Here is a 20,803-nt window from a genome sequence, read left to right as displayed (position 1 = left end):
GCAGAAAACCGGAACAGTGAGAGGGCATTGCGAGATTATAAACCATTGGTTCCCAGTGTTGCTGACAAGCAGTTATGCTGTCCTCACCATTTGTCATGGCCCTGCACCCGTACTGTCATACTTGGGGCAGTGTTCAGAGCAGCTCCGCGGAAGAGCTTCAGAAGCCTTCCATCAGCTGTCCCCTAGTCTAAGCAGGAAAAGAGGAGGTACCAGCCTCTGTATCTTCTTCCTGCGAAGAGTCTGGGTCAACAGTCTTCAGTTGTTTCTAATTGCTGAGTGCTCGTCCTTGGTCATGCCCAGCTTAAAAGTGATGCTACGTGGAATACCGAGAAACAATATGATTTTTTCGGGAAAATTCCTTCCTAATGCCTGCAAAGCCACCGATTGCTTAACACAAAAGCATGCAGTCATAGCATGGTAAGGAGGGCTGCAGAGTACAGATGAAAATACGTTGAACCAGGTTTTAGCTGAACGGTTTGAGCAGGGTTGCGTGTGCTGTTAAATAGGATTACTGCCACCAAGCAGGGGGGCCGGCAAAGAGCTGTGTGAGGAATGCCTCTTCAAAGAGGCGACCGACTGTTTCTTCCTCGCCTCGAGCTCTCCCAGCCGGGCTGCTGCCGCGCCGCACTGTGTTTTATGGTGTGAACATGCTCTGTGTCTGCTGCTGCTCAGAGCAGTGTTTTGGGACATGTACGTACGGTATCCTGAGAGGCTTCGGCCTCCCCCAGCCAACTGCATGCCCACAGAAGCGGAACCGCGTGGGCCCTTGCTGCTCTCGCTGCTGCGCCCACACAGAACTACTCTGCTTGTCTGGAGAAGCAGCAGGGACTGGGACGCGGGGGTGAGGAGGCTGCGGGGGATGGAGCGCAAATGGAGTTAACTGCTGCCAGACCTTAGCTTGATGTATGTGTGAGGCTTAGTGTAACTGCTGCCAGACCTTCTCGTTTTCCACTTCTTTTCAATAATGTCATGGGAAAACAGGCCTCACCACAAAGCTAGAAATATCTTCTTCCTATGTCATGAGGAGAGTCTGTCTCCATGGGTTTCTGAGGCTTCCTGCTAGTCAAAGTGCCAAGGAATGGTGTTCTCAGGTTGAGCTGTACCTAGCTGCTCCTTTTGGTCCTGTGGGCTTCTGAAAGTTTAATGTAAACGATAAGTACTCTCTAGTCGCCGAAGCTTTAATACAAATAAATTCTCATTTACATATTTTATGAAATGGGAAAAAAGAAATTGAGTTGTATGGAGTTTGACGGAAATGCGAATGTTGGCAGTAACTCATAGCAAGCGGCGTACTTGAGCATGCCTTGCTGAGCGAGGGGGACCTCCCATGTCCGCTGGGTGCCGAAAGGTCCTTTGCTCTGCTGGCAGCTTTCTGAGGACTGCCAAAGAGGTGAGGTGGTGGTGATTCACCTGGAAATGGTCCATCAGTGCCGTTCCCGGCTCCAAACCCTCTCAAATATATCACTTGAACAACGGATGCCAGAAATTGTTGGAAAGCCAATAATGTAAAAAATTTAGGTATTTCTAGGAAGCCCTGATTTCCAGACAAGTTTTTATGTCTTGTATGATTCTGTGCAAGGGGTTTGTGAATATCTGTGATCAATAATGTCTGTATTAAAAACCAGCAAACATTTGCTCTGTTCAAACATAAGGAACTTATTTCACATTTGTCAACTAGACATTGCAACAGAATATTTAGAGAAGTGGTCTTAAGCTTTGAATTCTCTTTCTTTTGCTGTTGTTTTTTTTGTTTTGTTTTGTTTGTAATTATAAGGTGTTGGTTGCTTTTTTTAGTAGTAATATTGCTGTCTCAATTCCCTTAATCCAAATTATTAGTAAGTTTAAAATGTTTAATACACTGCAGAAGGAAGGAAATTCCTACAGCTGCGTTGCAAACATAAGAAAAAACAATGACTGGGAGTGAATAATTTTAGACCTTCCCTCCAATTGACTGTTCTCATGGCATGTTTTTTCTTTCTTACTATGTGTAGTTCTGTGTGGGGGTATCTATACATACTATTTATCTGTGTGATGCTGATCTAAGATATACAGGATGATTAAATACGCTTTTAAAATTTTCTCATGAAAACTGTTCTTTCCAATCTGTTCAAAAATTGCATTTTCTGTTGTGTCTCATCTTCCATGGTTGAATTGTTTCAAGGAGACAAAAAACAAACTGAGATGACATCACGTCTGAGGCAGCTCACCATGGGCACAGTGGAGAGCTATCAGCATCCCCTGTGTGCTAAAATAAATGAATCGAGTAACTCCAGGAGGACCTACAAAGTCCAGATCTGTTGGCTTCTGCCAGTCAGGGCTTGCAATGAGCAGCAGTGCTCAGTATGAATCTGTTCTCATACATTTAAACATTTAAAGGTTTTTTTTTCTTTTTTCCCGAATATCTACTTACACTCTTCCATTTGCTCATTTAATTATCAGTGGAATCTCACTGATATGGATCAGAATAGAAGCTGATTCAACGTTAAAGGATTTAGTGACATGGCAATGCCTCTAAACAATTGCAAAAATAAATGCAGCAGTACTGTGTCAGTATTTTTGTCTTTGAGATGTATAAACACAGTGATAATAGTATGTTATACAAAAAATATTTTATCTGTTTTGTCTTCAGGGGCAGGTATAGAAGTTGTTTCTGTAATTCACTTCCACTGACTTTGGCAGGAGCTTGGTCAAACCAGAAGAAATTTTAACTCTCTCTTATAAAGAAAAATTCTTTATAAATGCTGATTGTTTGGGAAAGCATTGTGCTAGTAGTGCATACTTTACACTGTATGAACCTGTGTGTACTCCCACTCTGGGATTACCCATTGTCCCAGTAGTAGCTGGAAATGACTGATATCAAAAAAAGCCCTTTGTTTCAGAAACCTTGTTTCCATTCAAACAGGCATGTAGGAAAAGTTAAGAAAATTAATTGAGTTCCAAAATCACAAATGATAACTTCAACCACATAAAGCATCTTGGAGGATGGATGAGAGAGCTTTGAAAACAGAGTTTTCACTGTGGATGTAGCTGTTTGCCTCCAGAGAGGCAGTCCACTCATTTAGCTTGCTGTTGCATTTTGAGGGAAAATCTTGTGTTTTCTTCCATTCCTAGATTTGGTGCGTTGTTCTATCGTACACTTTTTTCTATGTAGTTTATAATGCTGCCTTTTCTGTAGAGGGAACTTTAATTTCAGGTCACCCTTGTGTTTTCTGGAAAGCCTGCTCTCCTTTTTCATGAGCATATTTAGGTGAAGTGAGAATCAGATTACGTTCATAAAGATGGGAATCAGATTAAAGTGCATAGTGCTTTGTCAGTTTATAGAGTTTAAATTGTGAAGTTACGACTATGCTTATGATTTTTTATGGGGAATATTGTGCCACACACAAAACTCTAGATGAGATTTCTTTGGCATGGAGCTGTTTGCGAAGGTTGAGAAGTTTGAACTATTTGTTATTAAAGATAAAACGATCTAATACATGTCACTATGGGATTATAAATCAGCTTGTAAAATTAGTTTGCGTTTGTAAGCAAATGAACTTGTAACAGCAAATGAACTTGAACTTGTTACTTGTAACAGGTGAGAACATCCATTCTGTTTTCACCCTCCTGTATTTTTGCATAGCCCATGCTCATTACGTGTGGGCAACAAAGTGCTGGGGTCCTGTGCTACAAGAGCAAGCTGACATCCGTCTGTCCTGCAGAGCCCTGCCTGGGGAGAACCCGGGCTCCTTACAGGGCTGGAAGCTAATAAATTAAAGTGCTATGTTGTCTGCTAGGAGTAAGTTTGTCACTTTTTCACTGAAGTGAGCCTGTGCAGAAGGAGTGATACTTAACAGCACTTTAATCTTTGCACTGTATTTTCTTTGGAAGTTGTTTTTTTTTCCAAGAAAAAAAAAAGGATAGTTAATCTAATGATACACATGAAAAGGACTGGGATGTGTACTGAAAAAAATGCAGTGGCTGTTTGAAACTGATAGGTGATGTGTTCTGAAAGATAACATTTAGATAAGAGAGTGTAAGACAAAATATATAGTAGCACTAAGTCAGTGTCAATATTTTAGACGAAGTAGCATTAGTGGCTTATTTTCCTATCCACCTTCCATGCTTCTTCTCAGCCTTATGTACAAATGTGTATATGATTGAACACATTTGTATTTACATTTAGTTGAATTTGATGTTTCCTGGGAGAATAAAAAATAACACAGCTTCTTGCTATTCAAGCCAGCCAGTGCTCAAGTATGAATAAAAATTGGAAGGCTGTTCTGAAATGAAGTGTACAGCAGCGCAGCAGCGCTCCAACCTTTTCAGTGAACTTAATTGTTATTCCCAAGAAAATAAAAGCATCTGGCTTGCATGGTTTGCAAGCAGAGAGAAATCAGGTATCACAGATCACCAAGCTGCTTGGCACAGGGATGGCCCCACAGGGACGGGCGGCTCTCCGGCCAGAGGTGCACCTCAAGCTGCCGCTGGGGTGCCCGTAAAGCACGCTGCGCCTAGAAGGGAATGACACGAGTGCTGTGTTTCCATTTCAGATTTAGCCAACCAAGTAGAGACAACCGGACTCAAGCTGCAGAAGGTAACAGCGGAAATGGACCACTACAAAAAGCTGCTAATGTAAGGTTTCTGTTTGCTTGTTTTGCCACTGTGCATAAAGCTGTGGCTGGGCACCCGCTGCAGAGAGACCTGTTCTGCTGCTTGTCCGAGTGGTCTGTGAAGGCTATGGCCAGCAGAGGAAATATTTTATATTTATATTACACAGTCTGTGTTTCTAACTAACTGATTTAACGTGCCTCTGTGAGGAAGCGGGGCTTGCTTTCTCCAGCTGTGTCTAAGGACACAGCAAAGAGGAGGGTTAAACCAGCTCAGTCTGACACTTCATGTAATGCACACGCGTAGGATACAGTTTGTGAAACCCACATAACTTCTGGACTGAAAATGTGCATGGAAAGTAGTCTTTCACGTTGCAAGTTGGGGATGGAGGGAAGGGTGCAGTAAAGTTAATCAGAAACGTTAGTATTTAGTCAGTTTTTTTTTTTCCCCAAATGTAAATTTACTGTGAGTGTTCCCCATGCACCAGTATGTTAGGATTTGTACTTTTACTGTGTTGTATGATTTAAAATAAGAGAACACAAAACCTAAATTATCAGAGAAGAAAGAACATGTCACCAAACATTTATCAGAGCTAACCAAGGAAGAAAGAGCCCCCCCGCAGAGCAGATGGCTCAGCGAGATCCAGCCCAGCCCAGCAACCCGCAGTGCTGTGGCCGAGCCTGCTCCTGCTGGGGCTGCTGCAGCCCCCGGATCAAGGGGAGAGGAGAGGGGAGACCCCCCTCAAAGGAAGGAGATGTACCTCGTTTAAACGCACTGTTCTTCTGGGGTAATGTTTGAATGGCCCAACAAGGGCCGTGTGTCGGTGTTGCTGCGCTTCTCGCCCCAAGGTGTTCTCCACTGACTTGCACAGGAGATGCGCTGGGCACCCAAAATCCTGAGCCGAGGCTGTGCCAACCCACACCAATTACTGAGCTTACCTGCTTTATTACCCTGCTTTATTTTCCCTTCTGGGTAGCTTTATGGGTAGGCTTTTCTGCAGGCCCAGCAGTGGAGAAGGGAAGGTCCCCCCACTGCAGGGGCAGCCGGCCACTGGGGCACGGGGCGCTGCGAGCTCCGTCCTCAGAGCATCCTGATCCCGAGCAGCAGCTTGGGACCCCGGGGTCCCCTCAAACGCAGCTGATCTCTGGTTTGGAAGTACACAGGGCTCAGTGAGAGCAGTCACCACCTTTAAAAGCCAGGGCACTGGGGGTCTGAGTGCTTTCCCGCATTTAAAATCCAGAGTGCTTGCATAGAAAACAATTTGGCTTGCACAGTACACTAGTGAAAATAAATGTCACTGCTTCAAATATGAAGCTTGAGGGTAGGGCACGAGCATGGACAATCTTGAGACAGAGCTATCATCAATCTTTTTATATGTTTTCCTGAAATTCAAAGAAGGATTCTTGTATGATGCGTACTCTCTGTTCTCAGCCCCTATATTCACAGGGGCTGATCATAACACAGTTGCAAATATTTGGAATGCTTAGCAACAACGTATTTTAATGATAATAAAAGTATTATGTACGAAAAAAAGATTTCATGAACAGAGTTAAATAAACAGTACAGTGTTTCTAAATGTAATATTAAAATTTCAATGTAATATGGGTATAATTTAATAAAATAACATATTCTATATCTGTTTAAGCATAAATATGAGGCTTTACCATGGTTATTAATTGGTGAAATGATGACATAATGAGAAGTAACCTTCAAAGTTTCCAGACATCTTGCATACTAAATTGTTATTTGTTCCTTTTCATTCATATCTTGCTTGAAACATTCATCAGTGTAGCAAGCTCCCACTTTCTTGTTTGCAACAATAAACTTTTTGTGATCCTGGGTTAGGCTGAGTTTACACTGCAAGTATAAACTATATTACTTAAAAATGTTAGCTGAAATGAATGGAGTTTTTTTTGTTGTCATTGTCATCTGCATTTTAATTAAATAGAAAATGCAAGTTAGATAACAGATTAATTAATGATGTTCAGGTTATTACATGAGTAAAGGCTGTCATTGCTTTGGACAAATGCACTTTTTTAAAAACATTTTCTTAGGGTGAAATCAACAGAACTCGATGTCTGTCAAAATGAACTGAAAAAAATGAAATACGAAAATGGAATTTCTGAGTCAAGGTAAATGCTGAAACTATTTCATGACAGGTACATTTCTGAGCAATAAGAACAAAAGTTTTATTTTATGGTTTTAATGCAGCTTCTATACAATCTTTTTTTCTCTTTTCTGTTTCTATTTTTGTGTTCAGGTCACTAGATTTAACTTCATAAAGAATTCATACTTTTTTTGTCTAACGTTTTCTTTTCCAGGTACAAATTATTTCTTCTGCTTAGTTTCTGTCTGTAAATGAGGATGTGATAACTGTGATGTTGATACTGCTCTTCTCTTTTCATTTCATCTGTAGACTTACAAAAGAGCTCAAGGAAAAGGAGGAATCTCTACTGATTTCCCAACAAGTATGCAAACATTTACAGGAAGAGGTGGCTGAGAAGGAGAGGAGAGAGGAAGATCTAAAAAGAAGAACCAGCCGATCAGAAAGTGAACTGGAAACACTTAAAGCTGTTCTTCGACAAACAGAGGAGGAGGTGGTGATGTTGAAGCAAGAAAGGTAATCAGAGCTGAGTCACCACAGATAATCACTATGTACACTCAGCCTAGCTTTTCTTCTTGGAAATCTCTAAACAGTTAAGCATTCCTCCTCTGTCAGGTCCTCACCCCTCTGGCTGTTACTGGAGCCTGGCGATGGGCACTGGGCAGACTGGGAGAGAGGCGCTGTGCCCAGCTGTGTCCTGCCCCTGCCCTCGGCCATCTGCTCCTACAGGCAGAACAGCCCTGAGCCCTGTCCCAGAACTCTGGAATTCATTGGATGGAGTATAGACAAAAGCTGAATAGAACAAATAATGCCTATGAAGAAAGAAAAAAAAAGGAAAAAAGAAACCCAACAACCCTGCTTTGCAATCCAGGGCAATCCCGCTCAAGCTTAATCAAAACACCTATTTATTGCCGTTGTTATAGCTGCTATTTGTTATGTGAGCTTGTAGAGCAAAAGCCCTGGAGACTTTAAATTCTTGTAACTTATGTTATTAGCAACCTGCAAGCGGTAACAATGCTGTAAATACTGCAATATGGCAGGGTACTGGGTATGGCTGAGAATTCAGTGAAGTGTATGGACAGCCTCCTGCCAGTCTAATCTCATTCTGAAGGTCCTCAGCTGCTGACAAAGCTAGCCTTTTCCCTGTAATTACTTTTCAGATGGGGAAAATAAAGCACTGAGCTGCAGAGGCTTGTTGCTTCCTGGAGTGGTATCCGAGTGCCTTTGTTTTAGACTTCTCCACTTATCAACCTAAATCCACATTCTTTCTTTAATTGCCTTGAGTATAATCTACATATTTGGTTTATTCCTAACATTCACTGAGTTGTTTTTACTATTTAAAAGTGTCTTGCTAATACATTTGCAGTTACTGATAAATTAACTTGTCTTTTATTAACAAAATAGAAAGTGCTGTCCCTTACTTACGACATGGCAGTAGGTTATTTGTTTGGTTTGGGAAAACACATTTAGAAATGTGGGTTTTGGAGAAGATAAGGATTTTCTGAGATAGTAATGTACACAAGAGGCATTAAGCTATTTTTACATTTAAAGGGTTTCAATATCTACTGTACGTGAGTACCTGTATGAAAAGATATTACACGATAATTTAAGAATATTTCCCTTCTTAAGCCTCAGTTACGTGAGTTGTTCCAGTCGGTACATTGCTGATAACCTAAGTTACACGAATTTAAACTCTCCGGGGCTTTTGCTCTACAAGCAAAACATAACAAACAGTAACGATAACAATAGCAACCACTTGGTGGTTTTAATTGAGGGGCTATTACATTTTTTTTAAATAATGATAGTAATATCCTCAGTTCATTAAATACAACAACTTGTTCTGAGTATTATAAAAGTTAGTCAGTATTAATCTTAATTTGACTTGAGCATTATGAATATATTTGAGGTTTACATGTGTATGTATGGAAGAATGATCAACTAGAGTATTTTCTTTAAAACATAAATTTCAAAAAATGTGTGACAGCAGTATGCAGATACTAAGTAGTGATTATGGTTGTGCCTCTGGGCTCCAGACAGGATTGTTAGACTTACTGCACAGAATACTAAACAAAGAAGAAAAGACGAGCCCTTGCCACAAAGGCCTTAATTGAAGGAAATGGCACACCACCAATCTGGGCAGAGCACATATTTACATACGAGTTTTTGTGGTTTCTAGGGAGTTAATGCTGATTTCTCATCAGAACAGAACAGAGCAGCTGCAGGAAACATTAAGACAGAAGATGTGGAATGAAGATAACTGGAGGGAGAAGGTAACGCTGGATGTGTAGTTGGCACAGTTTCGATTTCTTCTTTTTTTCAGCTCTAGTCAGCTGTCACAAATCTGTACCGTCAGGCAGATACCTATCTCCTCAAGTGCAGACACGTCAGTAGGATTCTTTGTGCAAGAGGTCTCAATGTGTGATCCCTGCATAGGCTGGAACTGAACGTAAATGGTGTTTAGTGTGAGCGTTTACAGACGTGGGTGCTCAGACTGGATCCGGACTGCCGGGGAACTGAAACCGGGGGTGGCTATTTGTGAAACAAATCTATAAAATAGCAAGCGGATGAGCAAAAATGTCCTCTGCCTAGAAGGACAGGCATTTGCAAATCAAAGCAGAGCCAAACAAACGAGCTGTTGTAGCGTGTTAATTCCGGAGCTGTCACAAGCTGTCGATGAGCAGCACGCCCCTGAGCTGCTGGCCGTTCAGTTGAGGTGGCGGCGAGGACGTAGGGCAGGATACATGCTCCTGCCCTCCCTGTGACCGTCCTGCTGCTGGTGGCAGTAGACAACTGGAGAAGTACCGTCACAGTTTTGTCCTTTCCAAGCCCGCTCTGCACGTGAAACTCGTGGGTTTAATGTGAACCCCTAGCTCCTGCAGCATCAGGGCAAGTCTCACGTGCACGGTGAGGAGAACGACACCCCTAAAGCAACATCCATTCACGTGAGCTGGGCTCATCTCCACGGAAGAGAGCTAAAGAGCTGCACAGTGGAAGTCCCAGAGCTAGGAAGACCTCCAGTGTGAGAGGTGCCTGCTTTTCCTGCTGCCCCGTACCATCACCAGCTTCTTTTAGGGAGCAGCATCTCTGCCGCATAGGCTCCTGCTGATGACTGCTGTTCTTACGTGGCTTCCCTTCAGATCAGAGCTGCGTGGAGGTGAAGAGTCCAGTGAAATACCTCTGCACTGCATTTGAGAAGACCTCACACTCCTACAAGTTAGCTTCTCTGTGAAAGGGCCCAGCATTTGTTATTTTAGACGCTGGTTCCTACAGCAGCCTGCAGAGCCCCCCTCACACGCCTCCCCCCAGGCTCCTTTTGTGACCGGCGGTTCCTTCGCAGTGAGGGGAAGGTGGGAGGGAGGCCGATCGACCTTCCGTGTGTGTGCGTGACTTTATACGTGCCCGTCTGTAGCTGATGGGGGAAACAAAACATACACGCGCACAAAAAAAAAAAAAGTAAGAAATTGTTTTTAAAAAATGTGAAGGAAAAATAGCGAATGGTGTTGAACAATAACTCTGACATTTCTGATTTAGGCCTTACATAATTGGTGACTAAAATTACTGTCTTTTTTGGTTTTGGTTCAGTATGTGATAAGTATCTGAAAGCTTTTTTTAGTCTCTGGAAATTTTTTGGACTACCAGCAATTAAGATCTGTTACATTTCTTTTAAAACTTCTTAACCTCTGTGTGGCAGGATATAATTTTGGAATGAGGTCACACTGTCTGCATAATCACAACGTGTTGTTCAGCTTGACATTAAAACAAGATAAAGGCTGCTGCTAGGAGGAGACAGCAATTACATCTTTGGTATCACATCCATTAAAATGCGGTGAACGTCAAGTACTCTAAGGATGTTCTCATCAGACAAAAGTCAGAAATGTGACAAAGTTATCTTTTCTTGGGTCAGTGTGCCATTGCCTAAGTATGAAGTGTTCCAGTTTTATATGTAAAATACAGATAAACCTTAAATTGTAGTGGGTCAAAAAATTCTCTTTTACATAAGACTTAAAATCGGTGTAAGCATTTGTGAGTTTTTTGATATGTAATTAATGGGGAACACATAAGTAGCTCTAAAGCAATTAGTAGTCATTATGCTTTCTTTGGAGCTTACCTATCATTTTATTTCCTGTTGTGGTTATCAGCTCTACTAGCTTCAAACATTAAATTTGAAAAGTGCTTGCATAAGCTTCAGAATGAGCTCAGGTTTTTGTAGTGCTTATATTTTTCTAGTCTTAGTCATCAAGTAGCCTCCAGCTCACGACTTGCTTCTATAATAATATGTAGAGTTAATAAATAAGTTTTTCTGTGGTTAGAAACCAAACTCCAATATCGAATAAATATAGATGTATCTTCTACATTATTGCAATAATAATAATCATGGTCTATTCTGAGGGTCTTACAAACGTACCAGTTTTAAAAGAAATCTCAGGGGGGGATTTGTGCCCATTCAATGCCCAGAATTGTGTGTATTCTGATGTTTAAAATAATTACAATATTTCCAGTTTATCTTTTCCCCCAAAAGAGTTAGAGGAATTTGTAACACTTGCTCATAATTAGTGTACGAAATTAGATTGCTATAATTAAGCTCATTCTGGGCTTTTAATAATTTTAAATAACTAGGATAGTGCAGTGCTTGTTTAACATGACTTTTATATTCTTTCAGCGTACAACAATTAAGTCCATTAGAATGCAGCCGGCAGCAGTATACTATTAGCAAACCAGCTTGGGAAAAAAATTCTTCAAAACACAGCCTTCAGTATTTCTTCCAGAATCCAGGCTTTTATTTTGAGGCGATTATTGCTGGATTTTCAACTTTAAATTCACAATACTTAATACGTGAGATGCTGTAAGGACTGGGATGTTTTACTCACAATTTGTAAACCTTTCACTTACTTACTCGTCTCCACTTTTTGATCCAGAGCTTCTCCAATGTATATACCATCAGAGCAGTGCTAAAACATTTGAAGAACAATTTAAAAATGAAAAAAAAAAAAGTAACGATAAGCGAGCTGAGGTGGATAGGAGCTGCCTCCTTCCTATCTTCCAGCTCCAGTGCTCAGCGATGGGTCCGTGCAGCCACCTGCCCATCGGGCACCGGCCGGTGTGGGGGGAGGCTCTTGGGTATGCGCCTTCCCCTCTGTTTTGGTGCTTGTGGCAGATGTAGTGGACGGGGGACACGTGAGGAGCTAGGGATGCAGTGCTAAATCGCTCCATACCTCTAAATTGTTGGGTAGCACCTGCGGCATGTGTATGCTGTGAGCATGGCCCCTGGGAGCCAGCAGAACCTCTGCATATGGCACATCGTTATCTGCTGCAAATGGCAGAGCGTGCATAGAAAACGATTTCATAAGAAAGCCACTATTTTTTATTTTAGTTTTGAGCTTATGGTCTATTATGGTACAGTATATCTCACTTACTGTGAAAAGTTTCATTTTGCTGCACTTGGATGTAATAACGAGCAGAGTTTTACCTCCAGAGCAAATGCTTCCAGCAGAATAATGATCTGTTCTAAGGGCTGGCTAGAGATTTAGTGAATCAGCGTTTCGTGGTGACCCAGAGTGAAGTCCAGCTGCCTGCAGGTGGGCATGTAGCACTGCTGGAGACGCCGTGCCCGGGGCAGCGAGCTCCTCGCGGCTGCCCCTGGGGCTCGGAGCTGGTGGGGCAGTGGGAGGAGGGAGCTGGCTCGCTGGCTCAGGTGCTTGCAGTCGGTCGGATGTGGTTGTTCGGCTCCCAGAGACTCAGCCTTCTAAATTTCACGCCACTCATTACAGTACTGTGAAATGTGAAAAATAAATCCTGAGGTGAGTTGCTACGCGTCATTAAAATGCACTTGTTCCCTAGATGGAGATTGATCTGGCTAAAGGTGAAGCACGACACAAAGAAGCAATTCTCAAAGTCAAGGAAGAAGCAAGAGTGGAACTAGACATTGAAAGGCAAAAACAGCAAGAATTGATCACAAAATATCAGAGAGATCACGAAGAGCTCCAGAAGAAGGTGTGTGACACTTGAGAGAAAAATATTGTGGCAGTGGTCACATAAACCCTTGAAAAATAGTATGTGAAGGAATAAAATCTTCCTTATGTGTAGTCCTGTGTCTTGATGATACAATATTTTTCCCAATCTTAGTATATAGTATGTGTTTCAAATTTTGGAAAATGAAACAGGCTAATATGTAATTACTGTGGTTGTGGATGTTTTATCAGATTTTCTCTACCCAGAGTTCATCTGTGTCCACAGACTGTAGCTGCTAACAACTGACACTGTCGTCTTTTAAAAGCCTTTGGACTGTTTGAGACTATGACAGGTTGTCACAGAACCATCTGCACTGTTTTCTCCCTTCCTAAACGAATTCCTCACCGATGGGCTAAGGTCCAGTTAATGTCTTCCCTTGTTTGTTGCATCACATACAATTGGCCGTTTCTGTTACCCAGATACAGAGTTTTTGAGGTTTTATGTAGATATTGAAAAATGTACCTATCACCTTAGTTTTCAGAAGATTTGACATGTCACTTGAGAATTCTGAAAAAATCAAATAAATTTGATGAAATTATATTGTTATTTAAAATTCATTACATTACACAGTGTTTTAAAGAACAGTTTATCACAGTTTGCTTTACAAATATGATTTTAGAACCCAGAAGAAATATTGGCTTGCTGTAAAGAAATTAAATTTTCCCATTTTTACCACTATTTTTCTGTTTGATCTTGGACATATTAATTAATCTCTGCTCTGAGGGAGTTTTGATACACTTAGAGCTCTCTGATATCCTCTGAGAATATTATGTAAATTCAAAGCATTTTCTTTGTCTCTGAGGACTTGCATGCTTGCATTTCTACTTTTTTCCTGAAGTCATTTGTCTGTTACTTAATTCTACGTGTCTAAAGATAACCTCTGAATGTAGACTTATGCAATTTTTGTCATGCAGATACCTGGATTAATATCAAGTGCCACCAACAGCTTAAGGATGGAGGCAGAAATTCTTGAAAAGAAGCTACAAGATGTCCAGATCAAACTTGCAGAGAAAGATGAAGATAAAGAAAAGGAAGTTCAGGACCTTAAAAGAATAATTACTGAACTTGAATTTCAGCTGGAGATGGAAAAGAACAATAATGAATCATTTCTGGATAATATGAGGAAAGAAATTAAACACAAGTCAGATGAACTGGAAAAATTAACCCAGGAGAGGACACAGCTGATTCATAATTTGAGTCAAGTTCAAGAGGAGGTAGGAACATGACCGAGGAAATGCCTTGCTATTTTTACTTTGAGACATGTGATTTCTAGAATCATTCAAAGCATACATTTTCTCAGACCCTGGTACATACTGGCTTAAAAAACAACAACAACAAAAAAAAACAAAAACAAACAAAAAAACACCTTGAAATTAAAAGATTTATGAAACAAATTCATACTAATTTCATAAATACAAACTATCACAAAATATGTGAAATGTTTAATTAGGCAAACATTTAAAATATTATTTTATTTAAAGAAACATTTTCAGGTCTTTTAAGACCCTTCTTTCTTAGACTGTAGCCTCACATCACGCTACATAAATAAGTAAACAATAAAGCATTCTTCAAGGTTTCTGAGCAGAAGACATGGATATTTCTCATTTGGGTTTGTCCCACCTCCAACCAGTAAATCCACTTTCTGTAACACAATTGCATAAAAGTGATCAAATATGAAGAGAAATTTGACTGCTGGATATTCTTACCGCAAGCATTTGCTGAATGTTTGGAATATAATGGGAAGGGAGGAGAGAGAGCTGTAGTGCTATATGAGAAATGTGAAAACAGTGGAGTAAGGGACTGCAGATAAGATTAGACTGGAATGTTTGAAGTAATTAGTGGCAGAAGAAAATTGATAAACAGTGAAAATGAAACTCTTCAAAATGAGTTAGGTCTTGGGTTGACATTTATTTAATGCATGAGAAAGGTTCAGAAGCACTGTGTTGGTGGCATGAGAAGGACGTTGGCAGTCGTTCTGTCCTGTACGTGTGGGAAGGGCTCTTGGAAAGACGTGTGCTCTCCAAGTATTGATCGGGAACTTCAGTGTCGTAAGGAGCACACTGTTACCCTCTGCCATGAGGTTCCTTCAGCTCTACTTATGTTCTTAGTTTTCCCACTCCGAAGCATAGTTCTTCTTCTAATATAATGGTATTAGGAAACGGGGAGGTCAGAGTGGCTGCAAATCAAAACTGGTTTTAAGACAGATTTCACACTAGAATACTCTCTCAGATTTTCGTGGTAACACTTCCCAGATCAGTTCATGGACTATCAGTGACCATCTGAGTGGCAGAGAGACTGAAGTCTAACTTCCTGTCATTAAGCTGTCTGCAGAATTAGGTATTCAGAAAATAAATTATTTTAGCCATTCCATCTCTCCTACTTCTACAAGCAGTTGCATTCCTCCTCCTACAGCTCCTTCACCTGTGGTAGGTACATAGGTTAGATCTAATCTAATCTAATGAGGTTCTAATCTAACTTAAGTGGTCAACAAAGAACTCCTATTTGCTCCATCATTTTCAAGTTTTGAAGGGAACACACATCCAAAAAATTAGTAATTTAATAATAGCCTTTTCTTGGCTAAACAGAGCCTACCCCATTCTGGTTTGGTAGCAACGTGCTTCTGTTCTGACTTTACTGACGCCAGTATTGTCCCTTCCAAATGTCAAAAAGGTGCCATTGGGATTATGTTTCTTACACTTTTTTTTTTCCTTGTATATACTCACTGTCATTTCGCTGTAGAGAATTTCAGATAGACGTTTGTCCTCACTTCGGAGTGGTATGTGGTTTGACCCTGCCCACAGCCCATACTTTCAGCACTGAAAAGGTCTACATAGAAATGTTTGTGTCCGGGCAATGGGGCTGTGCACGACTGAGAATATTCTCTATTTGACTTGCTCATCATTCTCTGTGTCAGAGACTGTCCTCGTGGTGGCTTCCCTTCTGTTCTTGTGTACCTCCTGGAGTCAACAGCAATTGCTTGCTTAGAAGACCACAATTAGAACATGGCTATTTTTTGCTTCTATTAGTACTGTCAGGGGTTCTGACTTTTATGAATCCACTTAGCATGTTGCCCTTTGTTATTTATTGACTTTTTATTTCAGCTGGAAACAGAAAAGGTAGCATCACAAATAAGTTCTACGTAATATACTGACTTGGGGACTTGTGTAGTACTGGAACAGCTTCAGTTGTCTGCCCGAGGACCACTACCAGTCACTTATCATTTGGGTGTCAGTAATCACAGTGAAAAGTTTGTGAAAAACACTAGATAGATAATCGTTTATCAGAATTATTTGTGGAATAATAATCAATAAAGTCACAAAAAATCAGTTCACAACTGCTTAAATACAGAGGAAGATAAGTTCTGGGACATCTTATCATAATAAGGTGGCGTAGTAGTACTGGGACTCCACATTGCTGTTTCCTTTCCAAGAGCAGGATTCCCAGTTCCCGTAGTTGGAGGATGGGCAGGACATCAGAAGTAGCTCCTGATAACTTACTTCATGTTTTCCATTGTCTCCTGAGAGAATGAAGCGTGTGTAAATGCTGATGTATGTCCTCGGAGCAACTTTCAGGGGAACCAAAATACTGGGAAGCACTGAAGGCTTTGCATGCATCAGTGCCCTCCAGGCACCCTTGCCTTGAACCAGAGGACTTGAATAGGCAGACTTTTTCACTAACGGCATTTTGTAAAGCGAGTGTTTGTTTCTGTTTGCAGAACACTCTTCTCCAGGAAACGGTGCGCAGAGAGTGCGAGGAACGCTATGAGCTGACTGCAGCTTTGACTCAAGCCAGAGAACAAGTACTGGAGCTAAAAAAGCTCAGTGGAAACTTCCTGTTATCGCCGTGTTCCCTGGCTCAGGGCAGCCTAACCTCCTCTGCTGCCCTGCTTGGTGATTACGGACAGAAAAGCCGCCCGAGCCCCAGCTCCGGGAAGGAAATCAATCTCTCCGGACAGTTTGGTATCTCCAGAGCCGCTAAGGCGCCCACCTCCAGTAAGCGTGGCGGCAGCATGGCTTTGCCGGCCCTCAGCCCACCGCATCCTCCCAGAGGCCGGGCGTCCTCCCTGAATGAGCCCAGGAGCAGGATTACTGCAGTAATAAGGAGACAGCTGAGTCAGCTCTGACAGCTGCACGCACATATGTAGCACACGGGGAAGTATTTCAGTGCATAAATGTCCATTTACTTGTGGACCCTGGGTTAGATATTACTTGATGCAATTCATGCATTCCTACAGATTAAAATTAAGTTAAATTATTATATATTTTTGATGCAATAATATTTTTTTTGTCCATTGAATATCAGTGTAATTAAATGCTATCTACATTTTGAGATGAGAACAGTATGAAGAAAAAATATTGCCTCTCCAAGAGGAGCGGGTCTTCAGTAGGTGTAATTAAAATAATTGCCAATTTCAAATGCTGTTTTCCATAAACCACTTTGTTGGAATTTTCCTATTTTGTATGTTGTTCTGTGTAACTTCATTGTCTGTTTCTGGTGTAAAAATGTGTTTTGTTCCAGTAGAGTCAGGTATTTGCAGTTGTTTAACGGAGCAGTGGTGTACTTGCACGGACCATGTTGGTCTGTGGGAGGCACTGGTGCTGGAGCACACAGCACTCAGTGCGGACACACAACAAGTCCGTGTGCTTCCTGTGCTGACCAGTGGCAGGGACACACCTTCCCTACTGCTTCTGTATACAAGTCTTCTCTCCATGCTGGTTGACAAGGAGCCAAAGACTTCCTGGCAAAGCTTGTGGTGGTTGATGTAATCTGGAGTTCAGCACTCGAATTTGGTATTGAAGTGCTGGGATGTTTACCTGCGGGCTGTGGAGATGCACGCAGTGATGCCTCTGTACTAAAAGCAAAGGCAGAGCACAGGTGGGGAAAGCAACCTGTCCCGTTTTATCCCCTGTATAACAGAATACCCCGTTCCACATCGTACCACCCATTGGCGCCATGGTGCCGCTGGAGCCACGCACGCAGGGCAGACCCCAGATCTGGGCTCTGGGCCACTGCTTTAGTGCTTAGGTCCTGTAGCAGCAGCAGCTGTAAGGACTCACCGCGCATTGATAAACTGTAAGAAAGGAGTAGCACATAAACTAATGAGAGCAGCCACGGAAATAATGTTTCTAGCAGGAGGGAGAACATAAATCATGGGCCCAAACTGAGTCAGGAACAGATATTTCCCGTATTTCCCCTACCTTACAGAAACCCAGGGCCCATGCTGCTAAGCAATAGACAAAGTATGTTAGTATCAGGAAGCCTTGTTCACCAGTGACAAGCTTTTAAAAAGAAATTAATTTCACGTAGTGAAAGAAAGTTTACAAAGCATCTCTTGCAACACAATGAAACACAGCAGCGCAGAATGCCACAGAGAATGCAGACACCTAATTATATCCCCACATTTTCAGGAAATAAAACTTCCTGGAGGTAATACATCTTGTAGAAGTGGTGTCATTTATGAATGGGTTTTTCTTATGCTGGACCTTGTACTCTAGGACTCACGGCACAAGGGAATAATGAAAAAAACAAACTTGGAACAAATCTGTCTCTGTGGGATCCTGACCCGCTGACTGCAGGAAGCAAGCCATCCTTTCACTTCTCAAGGTTGCAAGAAAATGTCCTACAGCAACGGGTTGTCTTGTTCTCTCCTAATGCAAAGGCTTCTGTTTTCTTCCTGGACAGTGCTGATATTGTTGCCAGATCGGGAGTAGAGCCGTAAATCTTTCCACGAAGTACTAACCCCGCTAGTAGACTGCCACTTTGCATACCAGGGTATCTAATACACCAGCATACCGTGTTACTACCACATTTATCCAAATTTATTTTTAGCCCGTAGTCATAACTTCCAGAGTAGTTTCAAGCATTTGGAGTCTGTGGGGGCCTCCGTCTGCCCTCCCTGCCGGGCCTGGTTCCTCTGGTCAGAAAAGCAAGGGTCAGCAATATTGGGCGGATGCTTTAGAGAAGGCTTCATGTAGGCGTCAAACATCAAACATATTTTGGCCAACTGTCTCTTTTGGGGTGCAAAGCCATCACTGCTATGGGGAACCACCTGGCTCCTTGGGCAGCGTCAGAAGCCCCTGGTGTGTGGGAACCTTGGGAAGGCCAAACCTAACCCAAACGTTGATGAGAATTGGAGCCACGGCACCAATGGCCAGGGCCAGGCCCCTGATATGAAGCACATCAGGAGCACAGGCCGCAGGCCGGTGGGCAAGGAACGGCTCGGTCCCAGCGGGAAGCCTGGGCTCGGCCTGCCCCCACCGTGCTCCCTGCCTCACCTCGCTCGCTGGAGCAGCGATCGAATTTGAAGGTCAGGCTGTATCTCATTGTGGGTCACTACTTTTCCATTAAGTTTGCCCCAAATCTCTGCATGCTTCACAGGTAGTAGTGCAGAGAGAGTCAAATGCAGTGCTGGTAACACGGAGCTGTCTTGCCGCTGCTTTGACAGGAGGTGAAATTTGTGCTTGCCATATGTATTGAAGTGCTTGCCATATGTACCGTAGATATAAGTGCTTGCCATATGTATCAGACATATTCCTAATATTACAAAATAAAGCAGTGATGTGCCTCATGTATTGGAAATGATAAATAGACCTTTAACTGAGTGTGTGTGATCTGGGATCGCAGCCTGTGGCTTGCACATGGAGTTTTTCCGTGAAAGAATAAAGCAGACTTCAGAAAAAATCATCTTGTATCTTAGCAGCATTGAGAGTATATGAAAATAGAAACCGAAGCCAGACCCCATGCCATATATCATTGAAATGTATTAATCAGAATAAAACATAGTCGTTTTTTCATTTAAAGAGACAGTTGTGCTGCGAGATGTTCTTTGCTTTAAATTCTTGATTCGGCTCACGGCATTTTATAAATTGTTTCCTTTGAAGCTCGTATTATGCTTCATAAAGCACTGTACATTTTTAATACAAAAGAAAAAGCGTAAGAGTGAAACTGGGGATATTTCCTGTCTCAGGCAAAAGCCACACATCTTTATTCTAAGCTATTTAAAATGGGTTCTTATTTACACAATGAAAATTTTGTGTTAGGTTTTGTCTTTAATTGTAGGTATTTGTCTGTTCTACAGAAGAAAGAATAAATTCCATATGCAACTGTAATGGTGTGAAATAATATAACCAAATATGTTTAGCACTTATGTGGCTTTTTTTCATCCTCAAAGCATAGTACAAAATTAATTTCGATAGGATAATAAAAAGGATACTGCACAAGATTAATGTTGAAGAGGTTTTAACACCGGAAATATAATTTGTGTGATGGAAAATATGAGCATCTGGCATTGCACTGTGAACTGTTCCCAGATAATGAAAAAAAAAACCTCTTCCAAGCAAGCATGGCCAGTTCCAGCAGATTGTTTTCGCTCGTATCTCAAGAGATAGGTCCTATCTTCTGAAAGGAGCAAGCGACAAACGTTCCATAGTTGCAGTTTTCCATCTGGAGCCTTGAGTTACTGGTGAGCTGAGGTCAGTGCCAGGATGTGACTGTGTTTCTTCCCAGTAAGCCAAAGGATGATCGCTGCGTAGCCTGCAGAAGTAACACTTTCTGTTTGATCTATATATATGGGTCTCGTTGTAACCAGGCAGCTGAAACAAGCCCAATTCCATCAGTATTTCACTGGTACGTGCCGTCTTGAAGTTAACTCGTAGTACACAGATCATACCGGCTGGTTGCGATTTGCTTTACACAAATTTAAATGGGCAGCCCTCCACAATGTGCTTCACGTGGAAAATCAGTAAAAGATTAAGAACTTTAAAACAAAAAAAATCTGCTTTTAAAACATACTAAGATCAAAAGTGCCTACAGCTCATATTATACCTTATTCCCATACTGCTGATGGGACAAAGCCCCATGTGCGTGCTCCAAAGCTCTCGTCCTGCACTGAGGCAGGTTTCAGCGATGCGGCTGATGCGAAGGCAGCTGCCCTTCTCTCTGAGGGTGCCTCAGGAGATGGCCCTGTGAAGGGGGCCAGCTGCAGGCTGTGGTTACCTCTTGGGCACGCAGCAGTCTTTAGGGACCCGCGGGCTTTCCCTGCAGCAACAGGCTGCTCGGGGCTCTGACACAACCAGGTCTGGAGGCGTGGAAGTGGAGCTG

The 20,803-nt window shown here is 42.0% G+C and overlaps 1 protein-coding gene across 4 annotated transcripts in view; it reads left to right on the top strand.

The window, feature by feature from the left end:
• LEKR1 (leucine, glutamate and lysine rich 1) overlaps positions 1 to 19,500 on the top strand; it is a 55,301-nt gene extending 35,801 nt beyond the window's left edge. For 2 of the 4 annotated variants that reach the window (XM_035566538.2, XM_050712615.1), the window contains exons 6-12: positions 4,533 to 4,614; positions 6,645 to 6,722; positions 7,007 to 7,210; positions 8,871 to 8,964; positions 12,533 to 12,685; positions 13,618 to 13,917; positions 16,419 to 19,500. In XM_035566538.2, the coding sequence (XP_035422431.1) occupies positions 4,533 to 4,614; positions 6,645 to 6,722; positions 7,007 to 7,210; positions 8,871 to 8,964; positions 12,533 to 12,685; positions 13,618 to 13,917; positions 16,419 to 16,826 (1,319 nt within the window). In that variant the 3' untranslated portion in view covers positions 16,827 to 19,500. The remainder of the gene's footprint in view (positions 1 to 4,532; positions 4,615 to 6,644; positions 6,723 to 7,006; positions 7,211 to 8,870; positions 8,965 to 12,532; positions 12,686 to 13,617; positions 13,918 to 16,418) is intronic. The other 2 variants (XM_035566539.2, XM_035566540.2) reach the window with 2 other exon arrangements.
• Positions 19,501 to 20,803: the final 1,303 nt, after the last annotated feature.

The sequence above is a fragment of the Cygnus atratus genome, chromosome 9 (assembly GCF_013377495.2).
Source record: "Cygnus atratus isolate AKBS03 ecotype Queensland, Australia chromosome 9, CAtr_DNAZoo_HiC_assembly, whole genome shotgun sequence".
Classification (NCBI taxonomy): Eukaryota; Metazoa; Chordata; class Aves; order Anseriformes; family Anatidae; genus Cygnus; species Cygnus atratus.
Note: the sequence above shows the minus strand (reverse complement) of the source record. Positions and strands in the feature narration are given on the sequence as shown.